This window comes from Dipodomys ordii, unplaced genomic scaffold (genome assembly GCF_000151885.1).
Source record: "Dipodomys ordii isolate 6190 unplaced genomic scaffold, Dord_2.0 Scaffold117, whole genome shotgun sequence".
NCBI classification, from domain to species: Eukaryota; Metazoa; Chordata; class Mammalia; order Rodentia; family Heteromyidae; genus Dipodomys; species Dipodomys ordii.
In genome coordinates, this window is record NW_012267333.1 from 4,716,889 (window position 1) to 4,730,045 (window position 13,157).

At 33.6% G+C, this 13,157-nt stretch overlaps 2 protein-coding genes across 2 annotated transcripts; one reads left to right on the forward strand and one right to left on the reverse strand.

Annotated features, from left to right (window-relative positions):
• The first annotated feature begins 4,883 nt into the window (after nt 1-4,883).
• Nucleotides 4,884-5,852, forward strand: LOC105995351 (olfactory receptor 5T3-like). The gene has a single exon (XM_013029057.1). It carries the CDS (start codon nt 4,884-4,886, stop codon nt 5,850-5,852), a length of 969 nt encoding a protein of 322 aa, XP_012884511.1.
• A 3,367-nt stretch (nt 5,853-9,219) lies between these two features.
• Nucleotides 9,220-10,272, reverse strand: LOC105995469 (olfactory receptor 8H1-like). Its single transcript, XM_013029186.1, has 2 exons — nt 9,844-10,272; nt 9,220-9,738 (listed from the first exon to the last, which is right to left on the reverse strand). The coding sequence occupies exons 1-2, from the start codon at nt 10,270-10,272 to the stop codon at nt 9,220-9,222; spliced, it is 948 nt and encodes a 315-aa protein (XP_012884640.1).
• Nucleotides 10,273-13,157: the final 2,885 nt, after the last annotated feature.

Genomic DNA, 13,157 nt, shown 5'->3' on the forward strand with positions numbered 1-13,157 from the left:
ATGGCTTTCTGTACTGCAACAAAGAGAACTGACTCATTGCAAACTCCCTGTGGACCCCAAGTCATTGAGATCTCTATAAAAGTCCAAATGAACAGGACTCATAGTATTTTAAAATTGAGTGAATAGCTCTTTTTCATGGGTAAGAGGATATTTTCTTCACTTAAATTATTTTAAAAGTTATAGTGATTTTGAAAGTAGGATATAAGTGTAGATATTTAAAACTTACAGGGAATATTTATTTTTACTTAAAGTTTTGCATTCCAAGTTGAATGCAGTATATTCTGAGACAATAGAAAAGAAAACATAAAAAAATTCTGTATCTATTTCAGTTAATAGATAGAGCAGACACTTATTAATGGAATCCATTTTCTTTAAAAATAAACTTAATCATCAGAGGTAAGGGAAATAACAATAGATTTTATTGAGCTCATAAAAGTATTTTATTTTGGTTTCTATTTTTCTTTTCTGCCTTAGCAACTTAAATATTGATATTATTTTAAACAATGGATTAGTTAGTAGCAACAATTTTTTTTTAAATTTTATACTTGATATATTCTTAGTATCTTTCAATACATCAATTAAGAGAGATGCTATTTAATACCACATCAAGGATAATATTTCCATATTTAAGGCATATCATGATGAGATTATGATATGGACAAGTGAAAATTTTGAGAAATTGTAAGCCATGACAGAAATCTAAGTTTGAGATCTGCTCCTAATGAATGCCTATATTTTTCTCTAATCACTTTTGCATTTTTATTGTTATTGTAAAGAGTTGTAGAGAGAGTTGCAGTTATATAAGTCAGATAAAAAGTACATTTCCTTTTGAACAATTTCACCCCTTCCTTGGCTCTCTCCTACTTTTTTCCTCCCATCACCACTCACAAGTTTTATAGTTCATTTTCACAATAGTATATCTAGTATCTTTGATGTCTCTGTTCATTTTTGTCCCACCATTTCTCTCTCTCCCCTTGCCCTGCCAAAGACAGATAAACAAACAAATAAGACATAAGAAAATAACATTAAAAGTCCTCCTGTCTCCATTTCCTGGAGTTCACTTTGATAAGTGTTATTTCATATGATCTGATGCGCATAGCTATTGCACGGTTGTGGTCCTCTCTAAACAATATTCTCTTTTGGTCTCACTCTGTGTGAATGCCTGGAGACCTTACTGTGTAATTTATCATGTCCCAGTGTATATTTTTTAACATCCAGCAGATGATACTTGCAGATCTGTAGGCACATCCAAGTTTCCACAAATGAGGGAAACAATGCAATATACCTTACTTAGGGTCTAGTTTACTTCACTTAATATAATTTCTTCCATCTTTTCATTACTTTATGAATGGTACAATGTCATTTTTACTGATGGAAGAGAAGAATTTTACTATATATATGTATATATCTCACATTTTCTTGATTTATTTGTCCAATAAGGGGCTTCTTTGATTTCAAATCTTGACTAGATATTCTGCATCAGAACTAGAAAATTTATATGAAGTATCATCTTTAGATATATAAAAATTGAAATACAAGCTAGACATGTAATTTAACCAAGGTCAAATTGCTTCCCTGTTTTATTGAGTCAAAAACATCTAATGGCTTCTTTTAAAATGGTGTAATTTATCACCTTTTTGGTCTTTTTAATATTGCTGTCAAAATTTGACCATGAGAGCTGATAAACTTGTTTTCCATTTAATTTTTCTGTTTTATCACTTTTAATTAAATTTAAGATTGTATATATTTCCCTCAAGCCAAATAATTAAATTAAACTAGCTTAACATAGATACAAGTGATCCTAATATAGTTAAATATGTTAATATAAATAGTCCTTTGATGTGCCTCTTGATTAATGTTGCTAAATAGCTTTGCTTTTCTCTGTCATATCTATAGTTTCCATTATGAAATAGATTAATGTTCTAACGAGGCAAAATGAAAAATTGTCTGAGCTCATAAACTGATAGTTATTGATTTACATTCAAGATGAATGACATTACCATTTATTAGTAGATTCCATTGTCAATGACAATATAAAGAAACTTGTTTGCGTATTATAATATTTTATTTTTTATTGTGAAAATACTGTACAGAGGGGTTACTATTACATGGGAAATATTTTTTTTATCAGTACTGGGGCTTGAAGTCAGAGGCTCATGTTGTCACTGGGTTCTTCATTGAAAGATGATACCTTACCACTTGAGCCAGATAAATACATACTGTATGTATATATCTATCTGTGTATAAAACATATATGTAAATATATGTAATATATTAATCTAGAAAGTAAATATAAAAACTAAAAGTTTAGTAGTTTCTGAGTTGGAGTCATTTATTGTTTAAACTAATCGTAGTTTATGTACCTCTTGTTTTGTTATATGAATAAATTCTGAAAATCACATTTCATATGTAAACACACTTCTTGGATAATTAAAATTAAATTCATAGCTATATGTCTTCATGCATATCACAGAACGCTACCCTGCAATCACCCTCTTGAAGATGGCAGGTTTAAGTATTATAGTCAGTGATTTTTTTTTGGCTTTGAGAAGTCCTTGTTTATGATGACTGAAGGCTAAATATGATATTTATAAGCAAAAGCGAGTATATTTACCGGTCCCCATAACTGAAATTCCAGAAACGCCTTGTTTCCGGCACAGCTAGGTCCAGCACCATGAGCATTGTCGCCGGGATTCAAATCTCTCTGTCTTGTGGCTCAGTTTCCCTCTGCACTGACCTTCCTGTCTGTCTGGCTCATTGTGCATACTGACATACTGCTTTGAATTTTTCATCCAAGAAAATTAAAGCATTGTCAGTAAAGAGAACTTCTCTCCTACAATTCAGTAAACCTCCTAGGGCTGAGTATCAATGGATAAACTTGAATCAAAATGGGAAGGAGGTGGCCAGAGAAACATCTCGGAGTTGTGAAGATTAGAGGAAATGGATGCTGAGCAACAAAAAAATTAGTGTCCAGGATAAGCCCAGATACTGAACAAGCCTAGTCTCTGACCTGATCATGAAGTGTACTGATGACAGGTAACATTATTTCTTCCTTAATAAGGGAACTATTCCAGAAACAAATTTGAGGGATGTATTGATCTCAGGAAGCCTCCCTAAAGTCCACTGGGAGGAATTCTCATGTCAAAACCAAGCTTGGGGTATCACCAGTGTCTCAGCACAAGCAAAGTCAACTAAATTTGAGTCTCTCTGTTTTGGTGTTGCAAGGCAGTTCAGGCAAACCTTACACTGGCATAGTTCTGTGATGCCCAGTCAGTTGTAAAGGGAGATTAGTTTCTTGTTCTCTTGTCAGTCTTCTACCAGGTCAATTGGTGCATTATTGTGAGTCTGGGTGAAGCAATCACTTTTTAATTACTGCAGAAGAAATGGACTCTGTTTTGAATCAGTTGTACTTCCCTTTTCGAATTTGGTAGCTTTCCCAGGTGGTGAAAATGATCACACAGAGACTTACATTCACTTAACAACAACAAAAAAATCTACTTGTCAAGAAGTGCACAGCAAAATTCTTACTGTTGTGAATATTACATTCTGTTGGGGTAAGGTACAGGTTGTTTCTATTCATAAATCCTTGGTGTAATTGGAATACACATTTCCTTCTCTTGATATTCATTGAATTAGGAAAACACAACATAATCAGAAAGCATATCCAGAAATCAAATATTTCTTTCAGGCAAATATTTAATTTGTCCTTTTAAATAACATTTTTGACAAAAAACTAGTTCACTATCTTAGTATCTTTGATTTTGTAATAATTTTGAAACCTCCATAAGAAACATTATCATTTTATTAAATATAGAGGTAATTAATTTTAATAGAAATTTATCTGTAAGAACTGCAAAAATGCAAGAGTTGAGAAAGAGAAACATGTTTCATATTATTAAGCTAAAATTTGATGTACAACAGTAAATAAATAATAGACTAAAATTTTGCAAAGAGTTTATATATATTTAAAGACAAAAATTGTAAATTAAAAGGAATAAACAAGACATACCTATGTCCAAAATAAAACCTATGAAATAGAATTAGCCATTTGCTAAAAGAGTGGCCATAAAATGATTTTTGCTTGAAAGGGTCATCTATTCACCAAGCTAAAAATTAAACCAAATGCACCCGACTTTCAAGCCATATGTAAATATTTCATAGTAAACATATGTTTACCAGTGACATAAATTTGAGTTCAATTTTTTTCTTGGTTGATCATGGGGCTTGAACTCTAGGCCTGGGTGCTATCTCTGAGCCCTTCAGTTCAAGGATAGGGCTCTACCACTTAAGCCACAGCCCCACTTCGATTTTCTGGTGGTTAATTTGAGCTGGGAGTCATAAAACTTCCCTGTCTGGGCTGTTTTTGAATCATGATCCTCAGATTTCAACCTCCTGAATAGCTAGGAATACAGCCATGAGTCACTGACCCTGGCTGGCTTGTTTATTTTAAGAGGCCTGAAATATGAAAGATATATCATGAGCTGTGTAGCAAAACTTGGATTACTACGGGTATGTTCTTTTTATTAATATATATATATATATATATATTTTTTTTTTACTCAAGTATGCTTATATGTATGCACACTGGTGAATTTTCAGATTCCGTGGGTAGAAAATACTTGCAATATTCATTGAAATATATAAAATTATATTAGTTCACAAGATTGTCTACAGGTTAAAATTAGCTAATAAGGGAATGAAAATTATATCTTAATTTGCCTCTTAAAGTAAAATTGATGTGCATGTCTGAAATTCTTCACTACAGCCGATCTCATTGCTACCAAAGAAGTTAAGGTGTTTCAGCACAGATAGATTCAACAAGGATAGAGACAGACTTTACTCCCATGGGGTTCATCATTTGGAAGCAAGAATTCAATAGTGCAATGGACAGAGTGTCATTAGACTTGGACATACATAAGCTTGGTTTAAAGAACATGACTGAAGTCACCATCTTTATATTGACGGGCTTCACAGATGATTTTGACCTGAAAGTTGTCTTATTCTTCCTCTTTCTTGCGATATATCTCTTCACACTGATAGGAAATTTCGGCCTGGTTGTACTGGTCATAGGGGATGCCCGCCTCCACAACCCCATGTACTATTTCCTCAGTGTCTTATCATTTTTGGATGCCTGTTATTCTACAGTAGTGACCCCCAAAATGTTGGTCAATTTCTTAGCAGAAGACAAATCCATTTCCTTTATTGGATGTGCAACCCAGATGCTTCTATTTGTGACTTTAGGAACCACAGAATGCTTTCTATTGGCTGCAATGGCTTATGATCGGTATGTTGCCATCTACAACCCTCTTCTATACTCAGTGAGCATGTCACCCAGAGTCTATGTGCCCCTCATCATTGCCTCCTATATCGCTGGATTTATACATGGCACAATACACACGGTGGCCACTTTCACTCTGTCCTTCTGTGGAACCAATGAAATTAGGCATGTCTTCTGTGACATCCCCCCAATACTAGCTATTTCTTGTTCTGACACTGAAATAAACCAGCTTCTACTCTTCTATTTTGTGGGCTGTATTGAGATAGTCACTATTCTGATTGTCCTGGTGTCCTATGGTTTCATTCTGCTGGCCATTCTGAGAATGCGTTCTGGTGAAGGGAGGAGAAAAGTGTTCTCCACATGTGGCTCTCACCTGACTGGAGTGTCCATTTATCATGGGACGATCCTCTTCAGCTACATGAGACCAAGTTCCAGCTATGATTCAAACCATGACATGATTGTGTCGATATTTTACACCATTGTGATCCCCATGCTGAATCCTGTCATCTACAGTTTGAGAAACAAAGATGTGAAGCAAGCAATGAAGAAATTGTTGAAAGAAGTTGGTAATTGATCCATGGTTTTAGAATTGAGTAAAGCTAAAAGAAAACATAAAGGATGCCCCTCTAAATCTGTATGGCCAGAAACTAAGAAATGATCAGGAGATTTAGTTACAACTATTAGTATACAACATTATTCCAGTTTAAATGAATGTGTCTCCCAGTTTAAACAAATGTGTGTCTTGTATGCCAAATACACATTAAATATCACTGGACATAAGTGTTGTTGTTGTTAGTTTTTGTTTTTTTATTTAAAGTCTTTTTGTTTTTTTATACACAAAGTGATGTACAGAGGAAGGAAGGAAGATTTTACATTTCTTAATTATTTTATTTTGTCTGAAGAAAGAAAAAAACTGTACAGTAGAAACCAGCTTTTAGGAATGCAAGATTTTTTGTTTGCAAACAAATTGTTACAACACAAATGACCGTTCCTTGAGAAAGGAACATGTAAAATAACATTGAGAATCACATGCATCAGAATCTATATGAACATGACAGATATGACCAATGAGTCTGTAGACTCAAGGACCAAAATTTATATAACTTTCTGTCATTGGGAATTACAACCTTTCGGGATGTACTCTTCATATGATTAAAATCACTTTTGCTTTCTGAATACAAAGCAATCTATCTCATAAATGCTCATTCTGTTAAATGATGAGATTAAACACTAACCATAAAGTTCTACACTCCATTTACCATTTTTCAATGTACGTTGACAGAACAGAAATAGAAGAGTCAAGAAAGCCTTTACTATCTGACCTATGCCTTTTCAAGATCAAGATGACTTAGAACAGGGTATCAGTAGACATTAGCCATTTAGTTACTTCTCATTTCTATTCTCCAAGAATTACAATAAAAAATATGAGTAACAATATGATTTCTACATGACATACATATTCAGGAAAACAAGTCATTATGGATAAAGAAAAACTCTGAAAAACAAGAATAAAGTCAAAATTTGGAATATTTTTTGAAAAAATGAAAAATATTATCGATAGCTTTCAATAGAAGAAAAATTTAGTTGTAAAGTTTGTTTTTTGACATAACATCTTGTACATTGTACATCTCATTGTTACAATGAGTCCACCTGTATTCCTATTTAAACGATTGTTTTTTTCCCTTTCCCTTGCTCATGTAATTGCAACCCCTCAGTACAATATTTTCACAATTACAGAAAAGAAAAATTTAAATTATTAACATCCCAAAACTTATTTTAGCCACATTGAAATATATAGAGAATATATTCAAATATAATTTTACCTTAAATTGTTAACTTGTCAAGAACAAATGTTATAATCATACCCTGTAGGAATGTGGTATTTATTTACATTAACATCAAATATTTGTACACACAGAGTTCAAACTGATATGTCATTTTATCAGTACAATGCATCTTAAAGTTACCAAATTTTCTACAATAAAAATAAAAGCTCATGAAATTTAGAACTATAGGGCCATGTGTGGTGACTTATATTTGTAATTCTACTTACACAGGAAGCAAGGTAGGAGGGTGATAAAAGTTTGAGATTATCCCAGGCAAAGTGGGGAAACATGTTTAAAAAAAAGCCATGCCTGAGCTGTACAGTAAATGTACATAGGAATATCCTGTCTCTAGGCCAGTGGTTAGAAAAAATTAAAGATCTCACATAAAAATGAAAAAAATAAACTAGAGTAAATAAGGCTAAAGGTGTTGTTTAAATAGCATGATGTTTTCTTAGCCAGTGTAGAGTCTCCGATTTCAAAAGCCAGAACTGGTAAAATGAAAACAATACCAAAATAAAAGGAGTAAAAATAATAATAAAAGTAAAGGCAAAAAGGGAAAGAAGAAGAAAAGAGAAGTACACATTAATTCACTAACCTTTAAATCACAGAGATAATGAAGGCCCCAACATAAGAAAATGTGGATAAAAACTTATAAAGAAATTACTGTATACTATCTGTTTATAGAATGTCACAAAATGTAATCAATTGTCAATTTATTGTTTTACAACAGCTATGTATAAAATATATTAAAAATCTATATCCAGTATTTAATTGAAGAGTTTGTTCATAAAGAATATTAGTACAACCCCTGCTTTCACTTTATTTGATGTTGGTATAATTTGTGGAGGGGAAGGGAAAAAACAAATCATTTAAATAGGGATGAAAGTGGACTCATTGCAACAATGATATGTACAAATTGTTATGTTGAAAAACAAACTTTACAACTTTGGTGGAGGGGGGGAGGGAGGTGGGAAGGGATTAGAAGGGGAAACAAAGGAGGAGGCAACAATGTTGATAAGAAACGTACTCATTATCTTGCCCATGTAATTGTAACCCCTATTTACAAAATAAAAATTAAAAAAAATACTTTCCTTATTAAAAAAAGATTATTACACATCTGAAGGAATCAGATAAAAGTAATCAAACAGTTGAGTATATTCTTGATGTGTTATAGAGAACGGGTTTTTAATGTTTAGAAGATAATTGCTGCATGTGAATTCATACCCTACAGCATGACACACGTTCTTTTTAACAGACTTCATTCCACACATATAATTGAGAACATATTCATTTCACAGCTTGGTTGACAAGACATTATCAAATGTTAGATAGCTTTTAGTCATTTAAGAAATCTGTAAAAGAGAGCCTAGGAAATTGCAGAAATTTTGTTGCTAATTCTAATATTTATATATCTATATATCTATATACACACATATACATTATTCACACTAATTTACATACAAAACATGCACATCACTATTTCCAATATTCACAATGTTTCTCTTTCTTATTACACTTCCATAGTTTACAAATATTCTCCAACATATTATATGCTATTTTCCTATAATGAATTCTAACTCAAAAGTTTCCTTTGGAGTATTTATAGCTATTTTAATATTTGTGAGTTCAATACCTTCAAAGGTATATCTAATATCCAAAAACGTGCCACAGTACAAATTATTTCCTCACACAGATGCTATACTACATAACTTGAGGACAGAGATGGGAAAAAAAGAAAAATAGAGGATAATGATGAAAGCATAATGTTGATTGGGATGAATTAGAATTCAAGACCTAAGTTAGGGAATCATATCCTCACTCTACAACCGTGTAATAATATTTTAAACACAGTAACATAGCAGTAGGCATGACATCATATTTGGAACATTACTTCCACTTAAAAGGAAATCATATATGGAGACCATACACTTACCATATTTTTCATGCTATGCAATTATGATATGAGTTTCTGAAAGTATAGTCTCAGACATATGCACAAAAAATTCCAGACAAATATGAAAGAAGGTTTCAGTGTTTTTATAGAGTGAAACAGGACATCCTGTCCCCCTCCAAATAAAACTAAAAAAAGTTGGGTTGAAATGCTTAGCATAACTGTTATTTTAGTCTCCTGAAACTCTCTTTCTTCTGCATAACCCGAAAGAAAGCACTCTTCACTTCCTTGTTCCTAAGACTATAAATGAGTGGGTTGAGCATGGGGATCACAATCGTGTAAAACACAGAAGCCACTGGATCCTTTCCCAAGGAATAAGATTTTTTTGGTTTTAAATAAGTAAAGATGGTGGTGCCATAAAAAATGGTGACTCCCAGCAGGTGGGAGGTACAGGTGAAGAAGGCTTTCTGCTTTCCTGAAGTAGAACTGATTTTCAAAACAGTCAGCAGAATGGACACATAGGACACACATATTATGAAAAGAGAGACCATCAGTGTGGAACCAGCAATGAAGAATATTACGATTTCAATATTATAGGTGTCATTGCAGGACAGAATTAATATTGGGGATGTGTCACAGAAAAAATGATGGATTACATTGGAGTTACAGTATTGTAACCTGCTCATCCAAAGGACGATGACAGAGGAATCTATAAAGCCAATCATGTAGCAGCGACATAATTGCTGGATAATGTAGAGGTTTAGTGACAGCTATGTAGCGATCATTGGCCATTGCAGAGAGAAGAAAACATTCTGTAGCACTAAACCAGAACATCTGGGTGAAGCAGCCCACGAACGACATCTTGGCGACATAATTGCTGGATAATGTAGAGGTTTAGTGACAGCTATGTAGCGATCATTGGCCATTGCAGAGAGAAGAAAACATTCTGTAGCACTAAACATGATAAAACAGAACATCTGGGTGAAGCAGCCCACGAACGAAATGCTCTTGGTGGAAGTCAACAAGTTCCCTAAGGTTCTAGGTGTGATGACATTTGAATAACATAGGTCAAGGAATGAGAGTTGTATAAGGAAAAAATACATAGGGGTGTGGAGCTGGAGATCCAGGCGAATTATCATGATCATGCCTAGATTGCCTAGCAGAGAAATCAGGTAGATCAGGAGAAACAGCACAAGGAGAGCCCTCTGGATCTCTCCAGCATCTGTCAGTCCCACAAGGATGAAGGATGTCACACACGTCTGATTCCAGATTCTCATAGTATAAAGAGTGCTTGCCTAGCATGCATGAAGCTCTGAGTTTGATTCCTCAGTACCATCTAAACAGAAAATGCTGGAAGTGGCCCTGGGGCTCATTCGATAGAGTGCTAGCCTGGAGCAAAGGAAGTTCAAGGATAGTGTCCAGGCCCTGAGTTCAAGCCCAAGGACTGCAAAAAAAAAACAGAAGGTTTATTCTATGGATGGTTCAGTGTTCATTTTTTAAAAGTAATTTTCTCAAAATTGGTAATAAATTTACCCTGTTTGACTCAGATATCAGTCAGTAAGCATGTAGACACACTGACAGTTGAACATACAAAGGATCTGAAATTGTTACAAATGCTATCTTTCATGAAGAAGATTTTCTACATGCAGAAACTCAAGTGAAAATTCAAATAACTTCATCTTAATCTTGATAATTATTTCTGTAATTCTGAGAAGAATGTTACTCAAAGTCCATGAGAGGAGATAACTTCAGAGTATCATGTACAGTTCATTCTTTTGCAATTTTGATGAAATCAAATTCCAATTGTTCACTTTATGGTATTGTACTAGAGAACATTTGTATCATACCACTCATGAAGGATTCTAAATCATTTAAAATTGCTTCAAAAATAATATTTTGAACAAACTAAATCAAGCTTACATTACTTAGCATAAGGCCCACGTCATACGTCTACAATATTATTGTTCTAACAATGTGACTGTTAACTGATATGATTTCACAGTTTTTGTAAGAATACTTACTGTTAGCCAAAGATGGTGAAAATTAAAGAATTAATCTTCCATAGAATTGGTCAATCCTTAATTTGTCTCTGAAAAAGTGAAAAAAAAAAGAATTAAAGGAAGTAAAGTGTTTTGTGATGTTGCAGCATTTGTTTTCCCATGTATATGTATTTGGTTTTTGTATTTTGAACTTTCTGTTTCTTTCCCTCTGTGGTTAATTGAGGCATTCTAGAAAAATTTGTTCCGGTTGATTTAATTAAAAGTATACTGAGCAGCTCTGCCTCAAAAGAATGCTGAACAAGTGCTTGATTTTCTATAGAGTAGTGTTTACCTCATCTCCCAGCATGCTAGATCCAGGGCACCTCATTTAAAGGATGTACAATATTGGGCAACACTGTGACATTCTCAGGACCAATTTCCAGAAAAAAATTACTTGGCATGTGTTCAAGGATGGAAGTTCAATGACTGAATTGTTATTTGTTGCTTTTCCTATCTAGTTACAAAATGAAAAATGTAAGAACCTTATCCTATAGAGGATTTCTTCATTATTATACATACATATATGTTAATATATGTACATATATATTAAATTAAGACTCCTAATAATTAGAAAGTTTTAGCATAGGTATTGATTTTGTGACTGTCACTATAAATTTTAAAGTGTTAACATGAAAAACTACATATTGACTCAAAGTGAATATAAGTGGATAAGGTTTTTAGTATAAAAATAAGCTAGTCAAAAAAGCAACATGTTGAATTTGCCTCTCTGGTCTAGAGACATAATTCAAGCTGTAGAGCACCTTTCTAGGAAGCATGAAATACCAAGTTCAAACTCTGGTACTGCCAATGAATAGGACAAAACAATAATAAAAAATAGTTCGTATGATAAAACATTGCTCTTGCTCTCTGTTCCTCTACATTCTGTCTCAATTTAAGCAATTAATAAATGTGTGCCATATGAAATGAAAAAATACCTTTCTGTTGTATAATATTCAGGAGAGAACTTACTTTTTCTGTAAATTCTATTGTTAAAGATGCATACATTGAGGTTACAGTTTCTTAAGTCAGGTATTGAGTACCTGACACTGTTCTCTTTGAACAGTCTCATCTTCTTCATTTTCTCAGTTTTTTTGTTCTCATCCCCACTTCTGCCAAGTTGTATAGCTCATTTCCAGCAGAGTCTCTAGTGGGTATTAATGCTGAATTTGTTCACATTTTGTGCCATTTCTGTGCTTCCTTTCACATTCTCAAATCAGATAAAATTATATGCAAGACAAAGGTATAGGGGGAAAATGGAGACACTTGTCCTATTGTATGGCTAGTGAAGATCTTCCCCAATCTGTGGGCTTTCTATTATTTGTTAGCTATGTCCTTTGCCATGTAGTTTCATGCAATCCCATTTGTCCAACCGTTTTTTGATTTGTTGTGTTTCTGGGTCTCTATTAAGAAAATTTCAGCCTGTGCCAAAGAGGCCTAGAGTTTCTACTATTCCTTCCTGTAATGTTTTCAGGATGTCTGCTTTGACTTCGAGGTTTTTAATCCACTTGGAGCTGATTCTGGTGCAGGGCGATATAAAAGGATCTAACTTTAATTTTCTACAGGAGTTTAACCAATTTTGCCAGCACCAATTACTGAAGAGGCTGTCTTTCTTCCATTCTATTTTTTGACTCCCTTATTGAAGATTAGGTGGCTATAAGTCTGTGGGTTCATTTCTGGGTTTTTAGTTCTATTCCATTGGTCCTCAGGACTGTTCTTGTGCCAGTATCAAGCCATTTTGATTTCTATGGCTTTGGAGTAGAGTTTGAAGTTTGGTATTGATATTCCTCCAGCACTGTTCTTTCTGTTAAGGATTGTTTTTGCTGTTTGGGTTCTTTTATTGTTCCATATAAATATTTGGGTTACTTTTTGTGTTTCATTGAAGAATGAGATTAGGATTTTGATGGGTATTGCATTGAATTTGTAGATAATCTTTGTCAGTATGGCTAATTTCGCAAATGTTAATCCTCCCAATCCAGGATCATGGGAGGTTTTTCCACTTCCTTGGTTCTGCTTTAATTTCCCTTTTCAAGTTTTTAATGTTTTCATCGTAGAGATCCTTCACTTCTTTAGTTAACATATAGGTATTTTATTTGGGGGGAGCTATTACAAAAAGAGTTGCTTTC

Coding starts and splice junctions, on each gene's coding strand:
- LOC105995351 (XM_013029057.1), top strand. CDS start 4,884: ATGGACAGAGTGTCATTAGACTTGGACATACATAAGCTTGGTTTAAAG.
- LOC105995469 (XM_013029186.1), bottom strand. CDS start 10,272: ATGAGAATCTGGAATCAGACGTGTGTGACATCCTTCATCCTTGTGGGA. Junction 9,739..9,843: donor CGCCAAGATGTCGTTCGTGG/GCTGCTTCACCC, acceptor TACATTATCCAG/CAATTATGTCGCTGCTACAT.